General features: G+C 35.6%; 3 protein-coding genes across 3 annotated transcripts; 1 reads left to right on the top strand and 2 right to left on the bottom strand.

Annotated features, from left to right (window-relative positions):
* The first annotated feature begins 480 nt into the window (after positions 1 to 480).
* Positions 481 to 4,750, top strand: LOC110796157 (uncharacterized). The gene is made up of 6 exons (XM_022001192.2): positions 481 to 719; positions 1,489 to 1,574; positions 1,668 to 1,844; positions 2,164 to 2,262; positions 3,183 to 3,425; positions 4,155 to 4,750. The coding sequence occupies exons 2-6, from the start codon at positions 1,500 to 1,502 to the stop codon at positions 4,563 to 4,565; spliced, it is 1,005 nt and encodes a 334-aa protein (XP_021856884.1). The 5' UTR covers positions 481 to 719; positions 1,489 to 1,499; the 3' UTR covers positions 4,566 to 4,750.
* A 740-nt stretch (positions 4,751 to 5,490) lies between these two features.
* Positions 5,491 to 10,071, bottom strand: LOC110796156 (2,3-bisphosphoglycerate-dependent phosphoglycerate mutase 1). The gene is made up of 9 exons (XM_022001191.2): positions 9,780 to 10,071; positions 8,121 to 8,392; positions 7,683 to 7,906; positions 6,822 to 6,940; positions 6,578 to 6,734; positions 6,393 to 6,494; positions 6,187 to 6,306; positions 5,968 to 6,028; positions 5,491 to 5,873 (listed from the first exon to the last, which is right to left on the bottom strand). The coding sequence occupies exons 2-8, from the start codon at positions 8,389 to 8,391 to the stop codon at positions 5,984 to 5,986; spliced, it is 1,038 nt and encodes a 345-aa protein (XP_021856883.2). The 5' UTR covers position 8,392; positions 9,780 to 10,071; the 3' UTR covers positions 5,491 to 5,873; positions 5,968 to 5,983.
* Positions 10,072 to 13,251: 3,180 nt separating this feature from the next.
* LOC110796155 (major pollen allergen Lol p 11) lies at positions 13,252 to 15,560 on the bottom strand. The gene is made up of 2 exons (XM_022001190.2): positions 15,286 to 15,560; positions 13,252 to 13,808 (listed from the first exon to the last, which is right to left on the bottom strand). Exons 1-2 carry the CDS (start codon positions 15,443 to 15,445, stop codon positions 13,477 to 13,479), a joined length of 492 nt encoding a protein of 163 aa, XP_021856882.1. The 5' UTR covers positions 15,446 to 15,560; the 3' UTR covers positions 13,252 to 13,476.
* Positions 15,561 to 20,355: the final 4,795 nt, after the last annotated feature.

Genomic DNA, 20,355 nt, shown 5'->3' with positions numbered 1-20,355 from the left:
AAGAGCACGAAACACTACACTACAACACATTACAAAGGGCATGTGAGCTCAAGTTGGGGCATGACATGACACGTAGCGTAAAATACGCGAACTTGATACAAGTTCTATCTTGACTGGATTTCATAAGTGGTCCTTGTGCATTTCAAAAATTTGATGCACAAGTTTCATACCGATGTGTGGTTGCTAAATTCAACCACCCTGGGATGGCCAGAATGAGGGTCGGTATGACTCTTGTTGAGCACACCACTAGCATGAGTCACTTAAAACTTCGTATTTTACTTATAAAAACTAAGTTTGCATCATCCTTATTTGAATCGAAGAACCCATATCCAATCTCATTAAACAGAAAATAAATAAGTACAAATAAGATGAACAAAATAAAATCTAACTAACTGCGACCCGACGTCCCTTTTTTTATTTCTCACACGAAGATGAGCATATATTCACATTTAATAAAAGTACAAAATGGACGTGTACGGTTGACCAAGGAAAAGGGACACAGACGAAGAGAGGAGACAAATAAGAAAAAGGTGTACAAATTCAGTCCAACAACAAAATCTCCAAAAACTCCAATACAAATTACATACAAACACCATTTCATCATCTGTCCTTGATTCGCTAATTACTACTACCACTACTCTTCATCATCTCTCAATTATCCCACAATCCTGCACTTTTACAGTCTCATCAACAACAACTGCAGCAAATTCTTTCACAAGGTCTGTTTCTTTTTCATATTATTTATTTATTTTTTTCAATCTTGCTAGTTTTGAAACGTTCATTCAATGTTTAGCCTAATTATGTTGATTGTACTGATTTTTCACTCACTTTGAATTATTGAATTCTGGGTATGTTAATTACATTTCTTGTTGGTCAAACCTTTGGATTGTGTTTTTTTTTTAAACACGAAGTAGTTGTATTATTGACCCATTTGGATTAAGAAATGGAATTTCGATTTTGATTAAAGGGTATTCTGATTATTCTGGAATATTTTGGTTGCGTTTTTGGCTGCCATTGTAACTTAAGAATCAGTCAACCTTCAAAACGATGGAAGAAAGTAATAATTAAATAAATAAGTGTAAAATTTGAGCATATAAATTTTGATCGAAAGGGGTGTATTACTGTATTAGACTGCAATTTGGCTTATTTTGAATGTAATCGAACAAAATCTTCAAAACAGTACCAATATTTTGAAGGGTTCTATATCTTGTTTTCTTAGGGTTGAATAGTTTTGATTTGATTACTATCATGGTGTCAATTAATTATTAGTTTAATAGTTTTCGCCCTTGTATCGACAAAGGGGAGTTTTAGTGCGGATGTCGACTAGCTTAGTTGGTAAAGTCTTTCCTGAGAGTTGTTGGCAAGACTTGAGATCGAATTTCCTATACGCCATTTGTTTACACCAAAATAACATTTCTTTGTATGTTCATTTAGTGGAATGATGATACTAACAATACATTCATTTTATCTTTGTTGTTGTTATTATAGAGTGAACAGTGATGAGTAGTAATTTGAAGAAATCTGGTTCTAATGCCCATGAACTATCTCTGCCACATGAAGAACAGCTAAAGAAGGTACTTACTTCCCAACATCATTAGCTAATAGCTTGTAGTCTCGTGTTTTTTCGTTTATTGAAATGGAGATTTAATCGCGTTGAGTATTTGCAGATTGGTGAGGTAAGGACCGCAGTAAGTCCTATCCCGGAAAAGTTGTCTAAATTTTGTTCTGATGCACAAATTGCAAGATACTTGCGAGCACGAAACTGGAATGTTAAAAAGGCCACAAAGATGTTGAAAGATTCTTTGAAATGGAGATTAGAATTCAAGCCCGAACAGATTCGTTGGGTAAGTATGGTGTTCTTCTGTTATGTAGTTAGGCTCTGTTGTGTTCTGTTCGACTTATTTTGACTTATTTCACATAAAATAAATTCCGATTAATTGAGTTAAGTTCAGATAAGTTCAGTTAAGTTCAGATAATATAAGTTTAGATAAAATAAGTTTTTTTCGATGTTTTCACATACAAATAAGTTTATTTCAGACAAAATAAGTTTATAAGTTCAGATAAGTTTAGACAGAATAAGTTGAATAGCACGAAGTCTTATTATGTCTAAAGATGTTAAAAACTGATTGTAACCGGGGTTGTATGTTGTTTCCATTAATTCAGGAAGATGTTGCTAGTGAAGCTGAATCGGGAAAAGTATACAGATCAACTTCTGTTGATAAGGAAGGGAGACCTGTCCTGGTCATGCGGCCTAGTCTTGAGGTACTATTTTTAGTTTTATGTTTTCTCACAGTTAATGAGAAAGAGGTTATGATATTATTCATGTTAATGTGGGATCCTGTAGGGTATGTTGGAGTTGTGCAATATGTGGTAGGTACCGTAGGTTACTTGGTGCCTTTTGTGGTCCATTTAAGGTCATAATTAAATGAGGCTTGGTTTCATGTTGGGACAGTATTTTGTTCTGCTTTTTTGTTCTGTTTTCTTTCTCTAAAGGCTTGTTTGGTGTAAAACTGTAAAATCATGACTGAAATGAACCATATTGAGCTTGTACATGGAATATCCCATGTGGATATGCAACTCCGCTTCAAGTACTTCATATGTTTAGCTTTCACTTATTTTCATGCCCGACTTATCTAGGCGGTAATAACTAATACTTCCCCTGTTCTGTTTTAGTTGCAACCTTTACTGTTCAGTGTTCACCACATAGGTAGTAAATTACATAAATTTCCCCATTTTAGATGTAATTAGGGGGAAAGGGTGTGTTGTTGAATATGGATGGGGTAGACTGGTAGTTTTGGTAAGTCAAGTAGGTAAATATGCCAAAAATAGAATGGTTGCAACTAAAAGGAACGATCCAAAATAGAAACATTGCAACTAAAAGAGAACAGAATAAGTAAGTGGTAATGAAAATAAACGGAAAAAAGTGGAGATGTATTACTATGGCCTATGGGCATTCACAGAGAATGACCAACAAACTCGTTATATCATTGATGTCGATAATGAAGAAGAATAAGGGTTACCAATGTCCAATAATACCTTTTTTAATTACCAATTCAAATGTGCACATCTTGAATTATTGATCTTTTATCACACGAGCCTTGTTAATGATTGATTGAGTTCTTTATGCATTTCCATTTCAGAGGTTGATTTTGTTAATGACTTTGCCGGTTTTGTTGTTACAGAACTCCAAGTCCGTAGCAGGACAAATTAAATACTTGGTGTATTGCATGGAAAATGCGATCCTTCACTTACCATCTAATCAAGAGCAGATGGTCTGGCTGGTCGACTATTGGAATTTCAGTTTATCAAATATTTCACTCAAATCAGCCAAGGAAGCTGCCCATGTATTACAAAACCATTATCCAGAAAGATTGGGTGTTGCTATTTTGTATAACCCTCCTAGGTTATTCGAACAATTTTACAAGGTATTCCTTTTCTTTCTTATCTGATAGCACTATCTTCTACACCCGATCAACTTGATCCCGGCCCGTTGGCGTGGCCCGGAAATTAGCGGGGTTTGGACATAATTTTAGGCCCCTTTTCCGGGCCCAGCACTGCCCGATTTTTAAGTTTTTGCCGGCTTTTGGGCAACGTAAAACTACACTTATAGAGTTATAGTTATAAGTTTGGCCCGGCACAAAAAGCTCGCTACTCTTGGGCACACAAAATTGGCCCGAAGCTTGGCCCGGCCCGATAATGGGCTGACTTTTAAGCCCCTTTTCCAGGCCCGGCACTGCCTGATTTTAAATTTTTTGCCGGGTTTTTGGGCATCGTAAAACTACATTTATAGTTATAAGTTTGACCTGGACAGAAAATCCCGCTACTTTTGGCCCAAAACAGCGGGTTTTGGACACACAAAATTGGCCCGGCCTGACATAATGGGCTGTTAGTAGGCCCTACCCGGCCCGGCCTGACATAATATGCTGTTTATAGACCCTGTCCGACCCGGCCTGTCTTTTGATCAGGTTTACTCTCTTCCTTCCTGGATGCCAGACAACTTGTTGCTTAAGTTTCTGCATGTCTAGATTTCTGGAATGACATAAACAAACATAAATGAAGCTGACAATTTGTGTAAATTGTGCAAGAATATGCCAAAAAGTACTCGTTACAAAACTTCAAGACGAGTGTAAAATGTGTTTATGATCTCGTTTCAGGTGGTTAAACCTTTTCTGGAGGCAAAGACTCGGAAGAAAGTGAAGTTTGTTTACACTGATGACGAAAGCACGAAGAAGATCATGGAAGAAGTTTTCGAAATGGACCAGCTCGAATCTGCATTTGGTGGGGAAAATCCGGAAACTTTTGATATTCAAAAGTATGCGCAAAGAATGAAAGAAGATGATGAAAAAATGCGGTCTTTCTGGGAAGAAGCATCTGTAGTTGACTCGAGTTGCAACAATGGTCTTATTATGCATGAGAGGTCACTGTCTGATCCATCCGAGGGTGAGGCAGAGAGTGACGGTACGCCATCTTCTTCAACCGCTGAGGATTCCCGAGCCTCTACGCCAGATGTCGGGTTGTCAGTGGCTACCGTGAGCCTTGAGGAACCTGGACATGTTAAAGTTTGATATAACAGCTAACCCGAATCTGACGAAATCTCTTGGTTATGAATTATGATGTACAAACAATGTAGACCAAATTCTTGCAAATAATCCTTTCTTCTGAATTATATGTGTAGTAGTATATAGTTCTGTTTTTGCTGGCTTATCAGTTTATAGAGAAGTGGCATAATGGAAGTTGTATTGATCCCTGACATTTATCTTGTTTACAAAGCTATGGAATGTGCACCTAGGAAGAAGGCTCTCTTTTCGAGACCGGGAGAAAATACGACTGGGGGAGGGAGCGGATGATCATGGAATCCGGCAACCGGGTGTGGCACTAACCAGTGGTGGGGCCAAGATTTTTGAATCAGGGTGTCTGGGGGGTTGACATTTGAATTGGGGTGTCGACATATTAGTAAAACAGCCGTATTAATTTATTGTTTCTTATAAGGTAAAAATGTTGTATTGTTTTACAAAATTGGGTGGTCGGCCGCCTATCCTTGACACCCCTGTCTCCGCCACTGGGCATTTGGCACAATCAACTTCCTATCCCAAATCCCCAATGTGCATTGACAACAAACATAAAGAATGCAACTATTCGAGTTTGCCGTCTATTCACTTAAAATCAATAAACATCAAAAAGAATTTGGAGAATGGGAAGAGAATGCACTCTAGTAAGCCTGAACTCCATTCAAATGACAACTTTTACGGAGTACCTATTTGGTTGACAAAGAGGCGTAAAGCGACCATTCAGACTAAAGTTCTATTCTCTTCACCTTATTCTTATTCTATTCTCAGACTAGAAAAATCAGACCGCATCAGATTAGGAAAGGCAAAAAACACACTCAAAAGAAAAAACATTAAGCCCATACCACATCAGATCAGACCAAAAACTAGAAAAATCGGATCATACCAGATACAAAAAACAAAGCCACATACATGTACAAATTGGTTACAAATTCAATGGTCAAATACGACCTTTTAAACATTTCACCACCTAACATAGTCAACACAAGCAGCATAGTGCATAGAAACATATGAAAGCAAGCTGAGAATGGAGGCTATAATGGTTGTCAAAGCATCTCCCACAAATTTTACAATTACCAACAAAAAAAAATACATGTTTTGATCCCTTACAAACCATCATAAGCGCCATATTGGCATATAACTTTGAAACTGAACCCTAAACAAACTACTGAAACGTAGCTTAAAAAATCAGCTATATGAGCCTTCAACCTAAGTTCCTGTCACTATATATCCACTTTCTGTTTCTGCATTTTCAATTTTCTTCACCTCCAGCCATTCGTGTCAAATGTGATTACCGGATGCAAAGACCTACAAGAAACATATGATACCAGAGTTAATCAGGACTGAGGCCACACAAAAAAAAAACAAGAACTGACATGCATTTACGGAGTTGCAGACTTGCCTAATATTGAGATCGTTTATTTCAGCATTTCATCCAATTTCTGCCTGTAATTTGCTAACCTCTGCAGCAAAAACCATTTAGATCAGTAAGTTGTAATCAGTGCAATGACATTTAATTGACAAACACATTTAAGTGCAATGATATTTAACTGAAAAACACATTTTCATGTCAAAAAAGAATTTACTAACTGAAACGACAAACAAAATCAGAATAGCATACCTTTGTGTATGCATAGACGCCTGCCTCTGTGGGTCCTACGGGGCTTCCTCTTCTCATGAACTTTCCTTCTTTGAAAATGTAAAGCAGGGGAATCCCAGTAGATAGTTCAAGGCTGATAACCTGGAACAAAGTGGCTCGTTGATTAAAGGAGAAATATACCATAAAAACCATTAAAACCCTTTTAAAGTAGAGAACATTATACACACCTCTTGAGATGTTAGCGCATCAAGGTACATGATAATAGATCTTAGTGAGTTTCCATGGGCAGCAATCATTATATTTTTACCAGATTGTAGTTGAGGTTCTATCTGCAAGTTACATTTCAAGGTCAGTTACTAACATGATCTCCAACATAATTAATACTAAGGGAGAAATTAGTAATAGTGCCTACATTTTCTTTGAAATAAGCGACTGCTCTTTCAGCACACATTTCCAAACTCTCCCCATTTGGTGGAGGTATGTCATAACTACGACGCCATTCATGAACTTGCTCTTTTCCATATTTATCGGCGGTTTCTTGCTTATTGAGTCCTTGAAGTTCCCCGTACCTGGAAAAGCATGTACATTACAAAAAAAGACATAGAAACAATAAAAAAACATGGGAAATAAGAGCAAGAGAGAAGCAAAGCCTTTACATTCTTTCATTCAATTGCCATGCTGTTGTAACTGGAATTGACTGCTTTTTGGTCTCCTCGCTATAAACCTCACTCCACAATTTAGCTTGTTCACTCTCATTATGCATGATGATGGGCACCTAAAAGAGAGAAGTACATTCACATGATAACTTTGCAAGCATGAAACTAAATTTAGCAAGTAGATAACAAAGGAAGAGTGGAAGTTCTAGCAAGACACGGACTCATGGTATTCACTACTACAACCAAAATCAATCCAGAGTTCCAGACTACATTTTTGCAGCTCTGAATCAAATAATAAAAGCATAGAATTCTTTTCTGGTTAGGAATATTCCTCAGCATTCATTACTTAAGTTTCAAAAGCGACAACGATTTTCTAAAATCACGAATCCCAGTTGCCTTCGTAAGTGAAGCTTCAAAACCTCCAAAACTGGATCATTAAAGAATTTAGGGCTCAGTGGTCACCTCAAGCATTTGAATGATAATGAGATGAATAATCAGGGATGTTTCATGCTAGTTGAGATGAACTGAATATTTTGAGCAGAAAATTAATGGCAGAAATTATATTAATTTGCTTGATGGATGAAGAACTCAAAAGGGGATACAAAAGTAGCGACTTGAGGCCACCAGTCTCCAAGTTTAGTGACTTGAGGTCACCACTCTCCTAAGCGTAAGCTTTACCATATTCTCAACATGCCCCTCATAACCAAATGCCCCCTTATTTGTAACCATTCAACTACACCTACTTAATTAGTCTTTTACCTAATATCACTCAATACCTGTTATGCGCTTCTACTATTTAGTTCATTACACTAGTGTTTCCACAGTAGCAACAGCATTAAAACAAGTCATATTGGACATTACCTTCCTGCGTCGATGCTGTGTCATGGCAAGCATGGCGGTCATCTGAGCACGAATCAGTGTAGATGTATAAATCTTGTCAACGGGTATATTGCTGATCCTCTTGCCAGCCTCAACTGCCTCCTCAACACCCTTCTTTGTTAATGGCACATCAACACAGCCAGTGAAAAGATTTTTCTCATTCCACATAGATTCACCGTGTCTAATCAAGATAAGAGCTGCTTCATCTGTCAGTGAAAATCAACAAAAAATGTAGAAGTTATTACAGATACAACACAATCTTAGATTCACCATGTCTAATCAAGATAAGAGCTGCTTCATCTGACAGTGAAAATCAACAAAAATATACAAGTTATTACAGATACAACACAATTTTTGAATGCAAACTAAATGGTTATTGCTTCTCCTAGAATAAAGCAGACAAGAAATGAAATAGCTCACTTGGTTTCTTGGGTTTGTCAGTGGTGAAGTTATCAGATGGTGATGAAACTGCATCCACAACAAAGGTTTGAGATGTTGAAGCCTGAATTACACCAGAACGCTTCTGTAGGGAACTGAAACTGTTGGTTGTCGAATATCCAAGACTTAACTTGTTAACCTTTGGTAGTAACTTCAATGATGCATTGCGGGAATCATGATGGCAGCCAGAACTACAGCTAGGACCAACAGATTGGAAGCTGCCAACAGTTTGTCGAAACACCAAAGAAGCCATTCTGGAAATTTTCAACATACAACACAATTATAAATGCCCATTTAGAGTGAAATTGTGGTAGTAATCAGTAAATTGATCCACAAGATTTATCGAGGAAGGAGCACATTGCACAATCATTGGCATTCAGCCACAAGAGCAGATGGTAAACTAATAATAAACTTATGGTATAAATGCCCATTTAGAGTGAAATTGTGGTAGTACTGAAAATAAACATATGCTACTTAAGTCCCGATTTGGTTGTCGCATTACTAGTCCAAATTACGCAATGAATGTGAATTGATGTGTGTGGGACGTATTTAGCCCACTTGTTTTCTTGAGGGTTTCTGTTCTGAAATGTGAAAAGCATTGCAATATGTTTGTTGTAGCTTGATTGTTTTTTGGAGAATTCATACTGTTGTACATTTATTTGACCAGAAACCTCGCCGTACTAATAATAAACTTATGGAGTTATGGTATACAGTAAATGCCCATTTAGAGTGAAATTGTGGTAGTACACCGTAAATTGCTCCACAAGATTTATCGAGGAACACATCGCACAATCATTAGCATTCAGACACAAGGGCATATGATTAAAGGCACAAACAATTCATTCAGCAAACATCTATATTGTTCATAACAAAAATCAAAAGGTGAATAGTTTTACCATAAAAACAATGCCATTCTTAACATCTCAACTGATCCCATCAATTCATTACTCAAGAACGTCAAAATTGGTTCGTCACAAATGAAAATGAAACCGCAACAGCATAATTAACACTTATGACTTGTACCAAAAGTTTAATATTAGTACGGCAAGGTTTCTGGCCAAAAAAATGTACAACACTATGAATTCTCCAAGAAACAATCAAACTACAACAAACATATTGCAATTCTTTTCACATTTCAGAACAGAAAACCCCAAGAAAATAAATGGGCTACGTCCCCACACACACATCAGTTGTCATTTGAACCAGTAATGCGACAACCAAATCGGAAATTAAGTAGCTATGTTTACTATGTTCTAAACCAAGTAATGGTGCAACTCGTAAAGACTCTACCCACTAAAGTAATTCAACCAAACTAGTTCAACATTTGCAATTCAACCAACAAAAAAGCACAAATTGCAACAAAAAGAAAATCATAAAAATACAACGAAGAACTGATCAACTCAACCACCTACTTAATCAAAGCTTGCCAATTCAATTCTACAGATCGAAATTTATGTTACCAAATAATAGAATTGACCAAACGGGTATTCAAGAAACTCAATAAATAGAAATGGGTATTCAAGAAACTCAATAAATAGAAATGGGTACTCAAGAAATTCAAAAAAACACACGAAAGAAAGACGATTGAGCAGTTGAACAAAATGATGAAAAAATCAGTAGAAAAAAAGAGTGAGATCTTACGAAAACTATTGGAAGCAGCTTCAATATTCGATGATTCCGAGAGAAAAATGAAGGGGTTTAATCTTTGGGCGTTTGGAAAGGTGGGTAGGAGAGAGATCGTTGACGAAGAGAAATCGCGGGGTTTCGAATTTGGCAGACTGGAAATTGTTTATATAAGCAGTCGCAGTCTAACGGATTTGCAAGTAAAACAAAAATGCAAAATTATTGACAGTTTTTTTTGTCTGAGTCTTAAAAGTTGTTCTTCTGAAACCCAGAGACGATTGTAGTGATTAGTGAAGAAGGTGAGAGAAATTGGGCTGAATTGGAATATGCTATTTAACTCTTTTACATGTTCCCACGACGGCCGACTAGCGTAGCTGGTAAAGTTTTGAAGGTATTGTCGTACTATAGTATGGATCAAATTTGTGTTTTTTAAGAGTATAAGTCCATTTTATCCGACTTATATTGACTAAACTAATTCAATTATCTGAACTTATTTTATGTGAAATAAAGTTATTGTGAAAATGTATGAACAAATCTTATTTCTGAACTTATCTTAACTGAACTTATTTTACCTGAATTTATTTGATCACATTTTGTCTTGAGTAAATCGAACTGAACAGAGTCTTATGTGATACGGAGTATTGTTGAAACAATCAATTTTTGGCTCACCAACCAAGTTTTTATTCTCATGTCACTTGATATGGCTTCCGCTTATAGGCAGGGACGGAATTAGGAGGAATGTTAAATCTCAAGTGGCTTGTGTCCATATTTTTAGTACCAACACATCATATGTTACCAAAAACACAAATAATTTGCATTGGTACTTCTTAGCAATATATTGGTATACCAATACCATAGTAGTCTTAGTATCAGTGCCAAATTAACGGGTACCAATACGAGCTACAAGTCCATATGGACACAAGCCACTTGAGGCTAAGCCTTTCTCACGGAATTAGGGGGGCCGGCGGGGGCCATGGCCCCCCATGATATGTTTAAGTATTAAATATGTACAATAATGGCACATGTCTCTTATAGCTCAAGTGGTTATTTAACCTAAAAATCAGAGGTTGTTGGAGGTACAAGATTCAAATCTTGGCTCCCTCACTTTTATACTTGTTTTATTTTATTTTTGTTTTTCATGGTTATAAAATTATAAGTTAAGTTTTGACCCCTATATATAATTTCTGGTTCCGCCCCTGCTTATAGAGACTACTTTGTAATTCATTAATTTCTCTTTAGTGCAGATTTCTACCCCATTTTAGATTAAGGTGGATATGATTTTAAATATACAATCAACCATCAATATTTGGCATCTTAGTCGAATATCAACACTTATAAAGTCACTCATACTACTTAGGCCTTCTCCCGTATTAATACATTAATATTTTTCTCATTTACTATATAGTATTCTTTGCCTTTTGCTATGATAATATGAAAGACGACATATCATAGTGGTAAATATTGTGCCACATGTGACGAACATTTACAGAAACACCTTTTGTCGAGAGAGGAGAGTTGCTTGTTAGGTGGTACTTGGTATCAAATTAAAGAAAATGATATTTGAACCAAAAAATTTAGTAATTAAATATAGCCTTTGAAAATGGGAAATAGACCAAAAGTGATGCATATTCAAATGGGATTAAATAAATGAATTAGTGATTACCAAACATAGCACCTCTTCCTATTTTCCAAACAACACCTACCCCTTTTGGTAGAACTTTTAGATGGCTTTTGGTAGAATTTTACGTACAAGTAGTAGAATTTTAGGAGGTTCTGAAATTATGATAAAAACAGTAGCAGTATTCAAAAGCGTGTTTCTTAAGCGCACGTTTTAGAGTTGGCATAACAAATTATTGTTCCCATTACTATTACACCAATTATTGTGATTTGTGAATGAATGTCCTTAAGAATATGCTACCAACCTACCATACTTGTAAATCATATTCTTCCTGCTAAATAGGGTTGTCACTCCAATTATCTTTTCCCCCTATTTAACTAGTCAACAATATCTCTCTTCTCCAACAAAATGAGGATAGTTGATAAAGATGGTTGTTGACCGGGCCGAGTCTACTGGTCGTGGTTCTGAAATGGTCGTTCCATGTCAAGCCCGTTTATAACAGAACAAGTTGGGCCAAAAATATTCAAAAAATTTGGGCAAGCCCATGTGCCATGGGGGGGGGGGGGGGGTTGAGGCGAGTTGTCGTGCTTGAGCTAATTTTACTAAATTTAGTGTGCTTTGTCGTGTCGGTCTCGCCATGTTGTTCTTTTTTCAAAAAAATTGTGGCACAAGCCCCACCCGACCCACGAATTTGTGCCCATGTCGGGTCGGGGGGTCTCCACGACCCACAACCATCTTTAATACTCCGTAGTTGGTGACTATGTACTTCATTCGTCTCTATTTGTTTTCCTTATTTGTCATTTCAGTTCGTCCCAATGACCACAACCTTATTGCTACATAAAACATTTTGTACCCATCATTCTTGTCTCTTCTCAATTATAATACGCGTTTCAAAAACACACAACCTCTTGGGTTGACCAGAATCCAAAGCCTTTGATCATGAACAAACATTCGAAACCCGAACCCAGACCCACCCGAATTAACTTGAACCCCGAAAGTAATTTATTTGTTTGACAGGTTTGATAAAGTACCATTGTACGAGATGATGAAAACATTAGCGGGGGTATTTCACGAATAGGAAGATTCGGGTATTTGAGGATCCTCCTAACTCCCAAGTACTCCATTATGGCATTATCTCCATAGTAAAAAAATAGACTATCCCTTCACCTTATTCTTATTACTTATTTCATATTACTAATTATTTTGAAAATAAATCATACTCCGTATCAAACTACACTGAGCAAACTAGAAAAACTAAAAAACACTCATAAAATATTCAAACTAAAAAACACTCATTAACCAACCAAACCAGAAATAAAATAAATCATACCACATCAGGCTATATGACTAGATGAAGAGAACTCGACTTTAGTAACTTGAAGTGTCCATCTAGGTGGGCTTGATTTGTCGAGCCAACAACCTTGGAATCATTTAGTTCTGCACCATTATCCATTGGATCAAGATGGGCCTCCATTTAAGACTTGGTTTATACCAGTCTTCTTGCTCTGCCATAAAGGCATAAAGTAGGAAGCTTGAACCCATAATGGCATTATCTCTAACTACTGTATTCATTAAGACCATTATGGGCTGTGTGGCTAATTTTTTTTGGTGTTAACATCCGGTTCACCCTTAGGCCTTAGGATTAATCCGGATTCAGAGCGAGTTCTGGGTGGATAAGTTTCAATCCCCTTCTAATTGTTGTTGTGGAAGACTAGTAATGAAATCAGCACTCAGCAGCAACTAAACCCAAATAGTCAAGAAAATACTACACTGATCGATTAAGAAATCATCCTTCAACTGTGTGGTTGAAGGTTCAAATCTTATTTAAGCTTCAACTTCTAGACCTTCTCTTCCAAACCAAAGAAAAAGAAATAATAAATATTACCGGTATCCTACTTATCAATACAATGTAGTTCAACATCATTGAAGTCATGTAAACTCATACTCATACAACTAATAACACAAATTATAACGAATACAAATGTGGCTCATATTAGCAACAACCAATAACACATCGATCATCATCAATACTGTCAAAGGTATATAACTAAGCGAGGTGCATAATAAGCATTACATATATGTAGATGAATCTAAAATCTATACTTCATCTTCAGTGAGCTGATATTGCTGCATAAGCTGAGCACAGAAACTCATTGGCTCCTCAACGGTGAACCCTAAGTTGTTGGCATATCGTTCGTTGGAAACCACACCGTTGTTGCTGGTGAGGACAACACGGGAACGGTCACGTCCTGGGTCAGCCAATTTGCACCTTGGGTGAGGGCTGCTCACTAACATGGTGTCGCAAATGTTGTCCTTTTGGTCGTTTGCAACAAAAATCTCGTAGGATCCGGTTGCATCGGTTTTGGCGTCGGCTGAGTAGAGGATACCCTGTGTGCGTCTGTGGCGGCATTCCAACTTCACCTTCACATCTAGATTCACAAGTCATACCTCAATGTTAGAACTTATGTGTCTCTACTAGTGGGCTGGCTGGAAGTATACAATAAAATCGAGTACACACCATAAATCATAATACGGGAGTATAAATCTATGGACTTAGTTAACTTGTAGCCTTGTACAGTTGATCATTCTTAGTTATTCAACACCAAATTGGCAAAATGGCCCAAAGCCAAGACTAGTTAGGAAAAAGAATTGTATTTCATTCATACATTGTTTTTCCTACATACTATCGAACAAATTTCAAAATCGCTTAACTCGTACAAGTTACACAATCAACGTGACAAATATTGAACACAAAGACAATTTCTGTATGATCACGAACTAAAAAAAATAGTCATGAAAAGAACGAAGCAATACTAACGGTTTGTTAGAATATGCCTTGAATCGTTCAAATTCTCCTTCTGCAACGCCCCATGACTTTACGGTATACTAGGTTATTATTGACCGGGGTTATATCTTTTGGGCCTATTTTCTAGGGTTTTCCACATCAGTCTGGAGAACACTATATAAAACTCTTTAGGTAATAGCTTAGTTGTTTCTGTCTTACGTTCTTAATTATCTTTCTTGCTTCCTTTATAACATGGTTTGTGTTCATCTCTCTCACAGCACCCTTCCTAAATTGAGTAATTGGATGTCAAAATCACCCTAACTAATTAAATGTTAATTTAACAGAAATCACGTAACATCCTTAATTAAGAGAGGATCCGCAGATCAGGATTCAGGACAATGTGGATATTTGTTTCGGGTAGGTCCGCAATCCAATCCAAGTATTAATAATTTTACTCGATTCACCATCTGATCCAAGTAAATTTTATAAGTGATTAGTCAAACCCAAGTCAATTCTAGATGAATAATTAAATAAATAAATACTTAATTATTCATCACATCAATCTAGCAAGCACTAACCACACTTAAACCATGATATCACTAGATTTTTGTTCTTAACATTATTTTTAAATAATTAACAAACTCAGAGCAAATCCAGCCAGAACAGTCAATAATGAACTATTCATCACATCAATCTAGCAAGTAGTAATCACACTTAACTCATGATATCACTAGATTTTTGCTCCAATTTTTTTAAAAATAATTAACAAATTCAGAGCACATTCAACCAGAACAATAAAAAATGAACTATCCATCACATCAATCTAGCAAATAGTAATCACTCGTAAGTCATGATATCACTAGATTTTTGCTCTAAACATTATTTTTAAAAAAAATTAACAAATTCAGAGCAAATTCAACCAGAACATTCAATATACAACTAGAACACACCAAATCTAAGCAAAGGAGCAAATAAAAACCACAAAACAACCAGATCTGATTCTCATTAAAAACAGCAGATCTAAAACCAGAAAGAGAAGAGAGGAATGGAAGAAGAAGAAGAAGAAGAAGAAGAAGAAGAAGAAGAAGAAGAAGAAGAAGAAGAAGAAGAAGAAGAAGAACCTTCTAGATAAGTAGAAGCGGCGGTCTCAAAACCAGCACGGCAAGGGTCACAGTACACGCGACCACGAACACAGTAAGGCTTCTTCTCTGGCCTACCAGCGGCCATTGCTAAGGCTGGAAGTACACATAGTAGCACCAATACTCCAATTATCTTCGCCATTGTTTGAATTGAAATATTGAAAGTTGGAGTGAGAATGGTGGTTATAATGGAAAGAGGAGTGAGAAAGTAATAAATTTAGTGAGAGAAGTTGAGAAGGTTGTCCCACACTCTCACACTGTCAACTGTCAAGCAAAAGAAAAAGGGGAGAGAATCGGGAAAACGAGTGGAGTGGAGTTATATTCTGTGTGAGGGTGTATGGTGGTATTGTGATCAGTAGTTGTGTTTTGTGTTGATCTTTTGCGTATGTTTGATGGACGGTTGAGATGAGAGTGGGGTTCGGGTGTAGGGTTGTTGAGGTAGGGATGAGTGGTAGGGGAATGTTAAGCGGAGTGTATCAGTGTATCACACGGAGTTAGATTGGATGGTTTGGCAAGTGGGTCATTGTCGGTGACGGTGGATCACATGGGTAGTGTGATCTAGTGTGCTACAGATCACATTATTCAATTTTATTCAATCCCTTTTTTTTTCACAAATTCTTATTTATAATGGGTGTACAATAAATATTGTATACCAGAGTAAAAATTGACTAAAAATGCTTAAAAGTTACATTTATATATGTAAAAGTTATCTATTTTTTAATGATAAATTTTTTCATTTGAATAAAAATTATTTCTTCAAAATCACTAATAATGTATAAATTAATCATTTAACCCTTTAAAATGTTTATCTATAAACCTTTTAATTTTATAATATAAAAGTTACAGAAAAATAGGTTAAAGTTACAAAAAACTACATAAAAGTTATCTTGGTGTACAATAAATTTATTGTACACCTTTTGTTTTTTTTAACTTTTTTTCAATGCTTTCTAAATAAGGTTATTTTGAATAGAGGTGTGCAAAAATTGGTCCGGATAGAAAAAATGGATCGGATCCGGCCGATTCAGATCGGACCAGACCTAAGGTAATTGGTCCGGTCTTCTGGTAGAGAAATATCAATTTTCGGTTTTCGGTCCGGTGAAAACCCCGATTTTTCCTTAATAAAATATAATATAACCTATTTAAAAATATAATTATCTCCTTTAAGAAGTTGTAAATATTATTATATAGTGCGTCTCCTGTGAGACCAGTCACACCATCAACTTGATGGTGTGACGAGCGCGAAACCAATAGCGTACCTCCCCTAAAACTATAAAAAAAAGTAACAGATCTAAACTATAGAAGTAACATACCTAAACTAAAAAAGTACCTCCTCTAAAATTATATATATAAAAAAAAGTAACATGTCTAAACTATAGAAGTAACATACCTAAACTAAAAATGTACCTCCCCAAAACTATTCCGTATAAAAAAGTAACATGTCTAAATTATAGAAGTAACATACCTAAACTAAAAATGTACCTCCCCAAAACTATTCCGTATAAAAAAAGTAACATGTCTAAACTATAGAAGTAACATACCTAAACTAAAAAAGTACCTCATCTAAAATTATAAAAAAAAGTAACATGTCTAAACTATAGAAGTAACATACGGACCTAAACTAAAAATGTAACTCCCCTAAAATTATTCCGTATAAAAAAAAGTAACATGTCTAAACTATAGAAGTAACATACCTAAACTAAAAAAGTACCTCATCTAAAATTATATATAAAAAAATTAACATGTCTAAACTATAGAAATAACATACCTAAACTAAAAAAAATACCTCATCTAAAATTATTAAAAAAAAGTAACATGTGTAAACTATAGAAGTAACATACCTAAACTAAGAAGGTATCTCCCCTAAAACTACTCCGTATAAAAAAAGTAACATGTATAAACTATAGAAGTAACATACCTAAATTCGCAAAGTGTGAACTGGTCTCACCATCAGTTGATGGTGAGGACAGTCTCATATAAGAATTTGGGATTATTATATTGTGATATATTTTATATTAGCTTCTAAGAAGGCCTCAAACAAGTAGTTTTGTATATATATTTTTTCTTTTTTATCATAATTTTTATAAAAAATAAATAATAGAAATAGGTCTACAACCAGTACAAATCGGTCCGGTCTGGATTTTGGACCGATTTTTTCTGTCCGATTTTCGGGTCTTGAATTATCATAATTTCGATCTTCGGTCCGATTTTCGGGTCGGTCCGATACGGTCCGGGGTTGGACCGAAGAACAACCATAATATTGAACCAAATATATTATTGTGGGAGGATATTTACCCTATATAATAATTTGTTTGGGACTCCTACTTACATGGATTCATTGGATGTGGAGGATTATTTTGAAAGAAAATTCATGACAAAAATTACATGATTTAACAAAACAATACGAAACTACAATAAACGGTCAGAAAAAGGTGTTATAAGTAAATAATAAACAACTAATTTTCAAACAAAAAACTAGCCATTGAGTATTATAATGGATAATTTTAAGTTATGGGTATTTGGTGAATTAAGATTCATAAAGGGTTTGGTGAAATAATTACTCTGTATTAATAAAATACGGATATTTGGTGAATTTGAAAATTAGGTTAACGGAGCGCGTCTTAATAAGAGCATTTTACGTATTAAGTCATTTGGGAGGAGAATTTGGTAAACTTCTGAAAGCAAAGGGATACTTGATAAATTACGTCACAACTAAGAGACATTTCATGAAAAAAACTGTTCAAAATAAGATTTTGTGAACTTTTTTTGCGGGCTTTTGCTTTGGGCCGGTTGGCCCGGTTTGTTCCGTGATTAGTGGGGGCTAAAACTCTAAAGTACATACAAGACGTAAAAGGCCCGTCTCACCTTCCATACTGCCATGATTACGTGTTTAATATTTCAAAATGTTGGAGGAAATGATCAATTTTTGGTTATTAATTGTTCTTTACAAAATATTTCTTCCGTTTCTTTTTCTTTGCAAAACTTTGATTTTCATCCTTGCTAAAACGCATAACGTGAACAATTAACATTTTTAATTATTAATAAGTCAAAATTATAAAAAGTGTATGTTCAAAAAAGATATATTAAGATGAATCTAACAAGATTTCACATGAATATATTTTCTTTAAGTACGGAGTATAAATCATCAAAGACAAACAAAATAAAGCATGTGAATAGTGTTAGGAAAAAGTATGGCGAATAAAGAAACAGAGAAAGTATGAATCTATCTGACTGAATTTCGTGTTATGATCCCCTCTATTTCTTTTCGTTCATTTTCAAGCTTAAAATGATGGTATATAAGCTATGGAGTAGTAAAGAAAACAAATCCCGGATTTCACTTATTTTTTCAATCCTCTATTTCTGAATAGATGCATCAGTTTGACTAACATATTTGTCAATGCACCACTTTAATTACTAATATATCTTATTTTCTAATAATAAAAGTTATAAAAGTTGATATTATGAAAAAAAATAATACATTGTAAATAACCCAACAACATATTACACAATAATATTTTATTTTTAAAAAAGATTTGTAAAAAAACCAAGTTGTGCATTTGACAAATTGAGTTCGGCTGAATTCTGCTACATTGACAACTTGATTCAGAATCAAGTTGTGATTGGGCCTAGTGAAATGTTTCACATGTAGCAGAATTCAGCAGAACTCACTCCCCTTGATATTGAGCAGTAGCGTTGAGGACGAATGGTCCAAAACTACATGTCCAACTTTTGGGTCCAGAAGGAAAACTGAGGTGGTACATGTAAATATGGCTCTCATAATGGCGCCTAGATCTGGTTATTGGACAGGGTAGTCCAATGGATATAGGGTTAGGATCAAGTTAATAGGGTTTTTATTGGGCAGGGCTCTTATTGGACATGGTCTTTATTGGACAGGGTCATTATAGGGTCAAACTTATACTACAATTATTTTGAAAATTAAAATAGTAATGATACAAAAAATTACGTGTATAGCTTCGTATTTACTTGTACTTGCACATGGCTCTTTTGTTTTTCATTTTTCATTGCTCGTTTATTGACCCGCCCACTAATGACCCGCTATTGACCCGCGACCCGCTTTGACCCGCCCATTATCGACCCGCTAAAAATGACCCTTTCAATACCCGACCCTCTTTTGACCCGCACCGACACTGACCCGCCCCGCCCGATAACCAGGTCTAATGGCGCCCCAAGAAAGGCCCAATTGAAAGCCCACGTGCTACAATATCTTTGTTGTGCTGGGTTGTGTCTTGTGCCTACGAACATACGACTTTGTGCTTGTGTCGAGTCGTGATATAATGCTCATATGTTGTGCTTTTTTGGCGTTGGGATATGTCGATCAGGCCCATAGTCATCTTTATATGTATGACAAGATTTATGTTCAAACTTGGGCTAAAGAAATTGATGAAAGTTGTGTCGATCAGGTCCATAGTCATCTTTTTTTTTTTTAATAATATCGTTTGATTAAAATCTAATATGATATCTCATGATAATATTTATCCAATTACATACGAATCATATATGACCATATGTATCTCTATCACATAAAATTACTCTTGAGGACTTTAGTTTTCACGTAAAATATCAATAATTTTACTACTTTGCACATAGTTTTAGGTGATAAGTGGTTGTTTGGTTAACAATTGTTATTTTATTGAAAAAGTAGATGTGATAAGAGTTAGTGGGTTATTTTTTTAATTGAATGGGAGAGGGTGTGGGGACAAAAAAGAATGTAGTGGGAAAAGAGAGACAATATAATAATTGTGAGGTCATTTCTAATTTAGAAGTATAACAACTAATCTGGAACGGACGAAAAAAGAAAAGTATAACAACTAATCTGGGACAGAGAGAGTAAGATTTAATTTTTTAAAGAACACTTTAAAGTGTGGAAACCTATAAGAAATCTATAACTCTTACCCTCGTAATTAAGAATTATCTAATTATAATAATTATAAAGTATAACTATAGAATTTATTATGAAGTGTAATTGCAATTTTATACTCATAAGACGGTTTTAGTTAAAAGTTTGTTCATAGTCAAAATCGACGCCTTCGCATT

The sequence above is a fragment of the Spinacia oleracea genome, chromosome 2, assembly GCF_020520425.1.
Source record: "Spinacia oleracea cultivar Varoflay chromosome 2, BTI_SOV_V1, whole genome shotgun sequence".
Classification (NCBI taxonomy): domain Eukaryota; kingdom Viridiplantae; phylum Streptophyta; class Magnoliopsida; order Caryophyllales; family Amaranthaceae; genus Spinacia; species Spinacia oleracea.
This window is presented reverse-complemented; position numbering and strand designations above follow the sequence as displayed.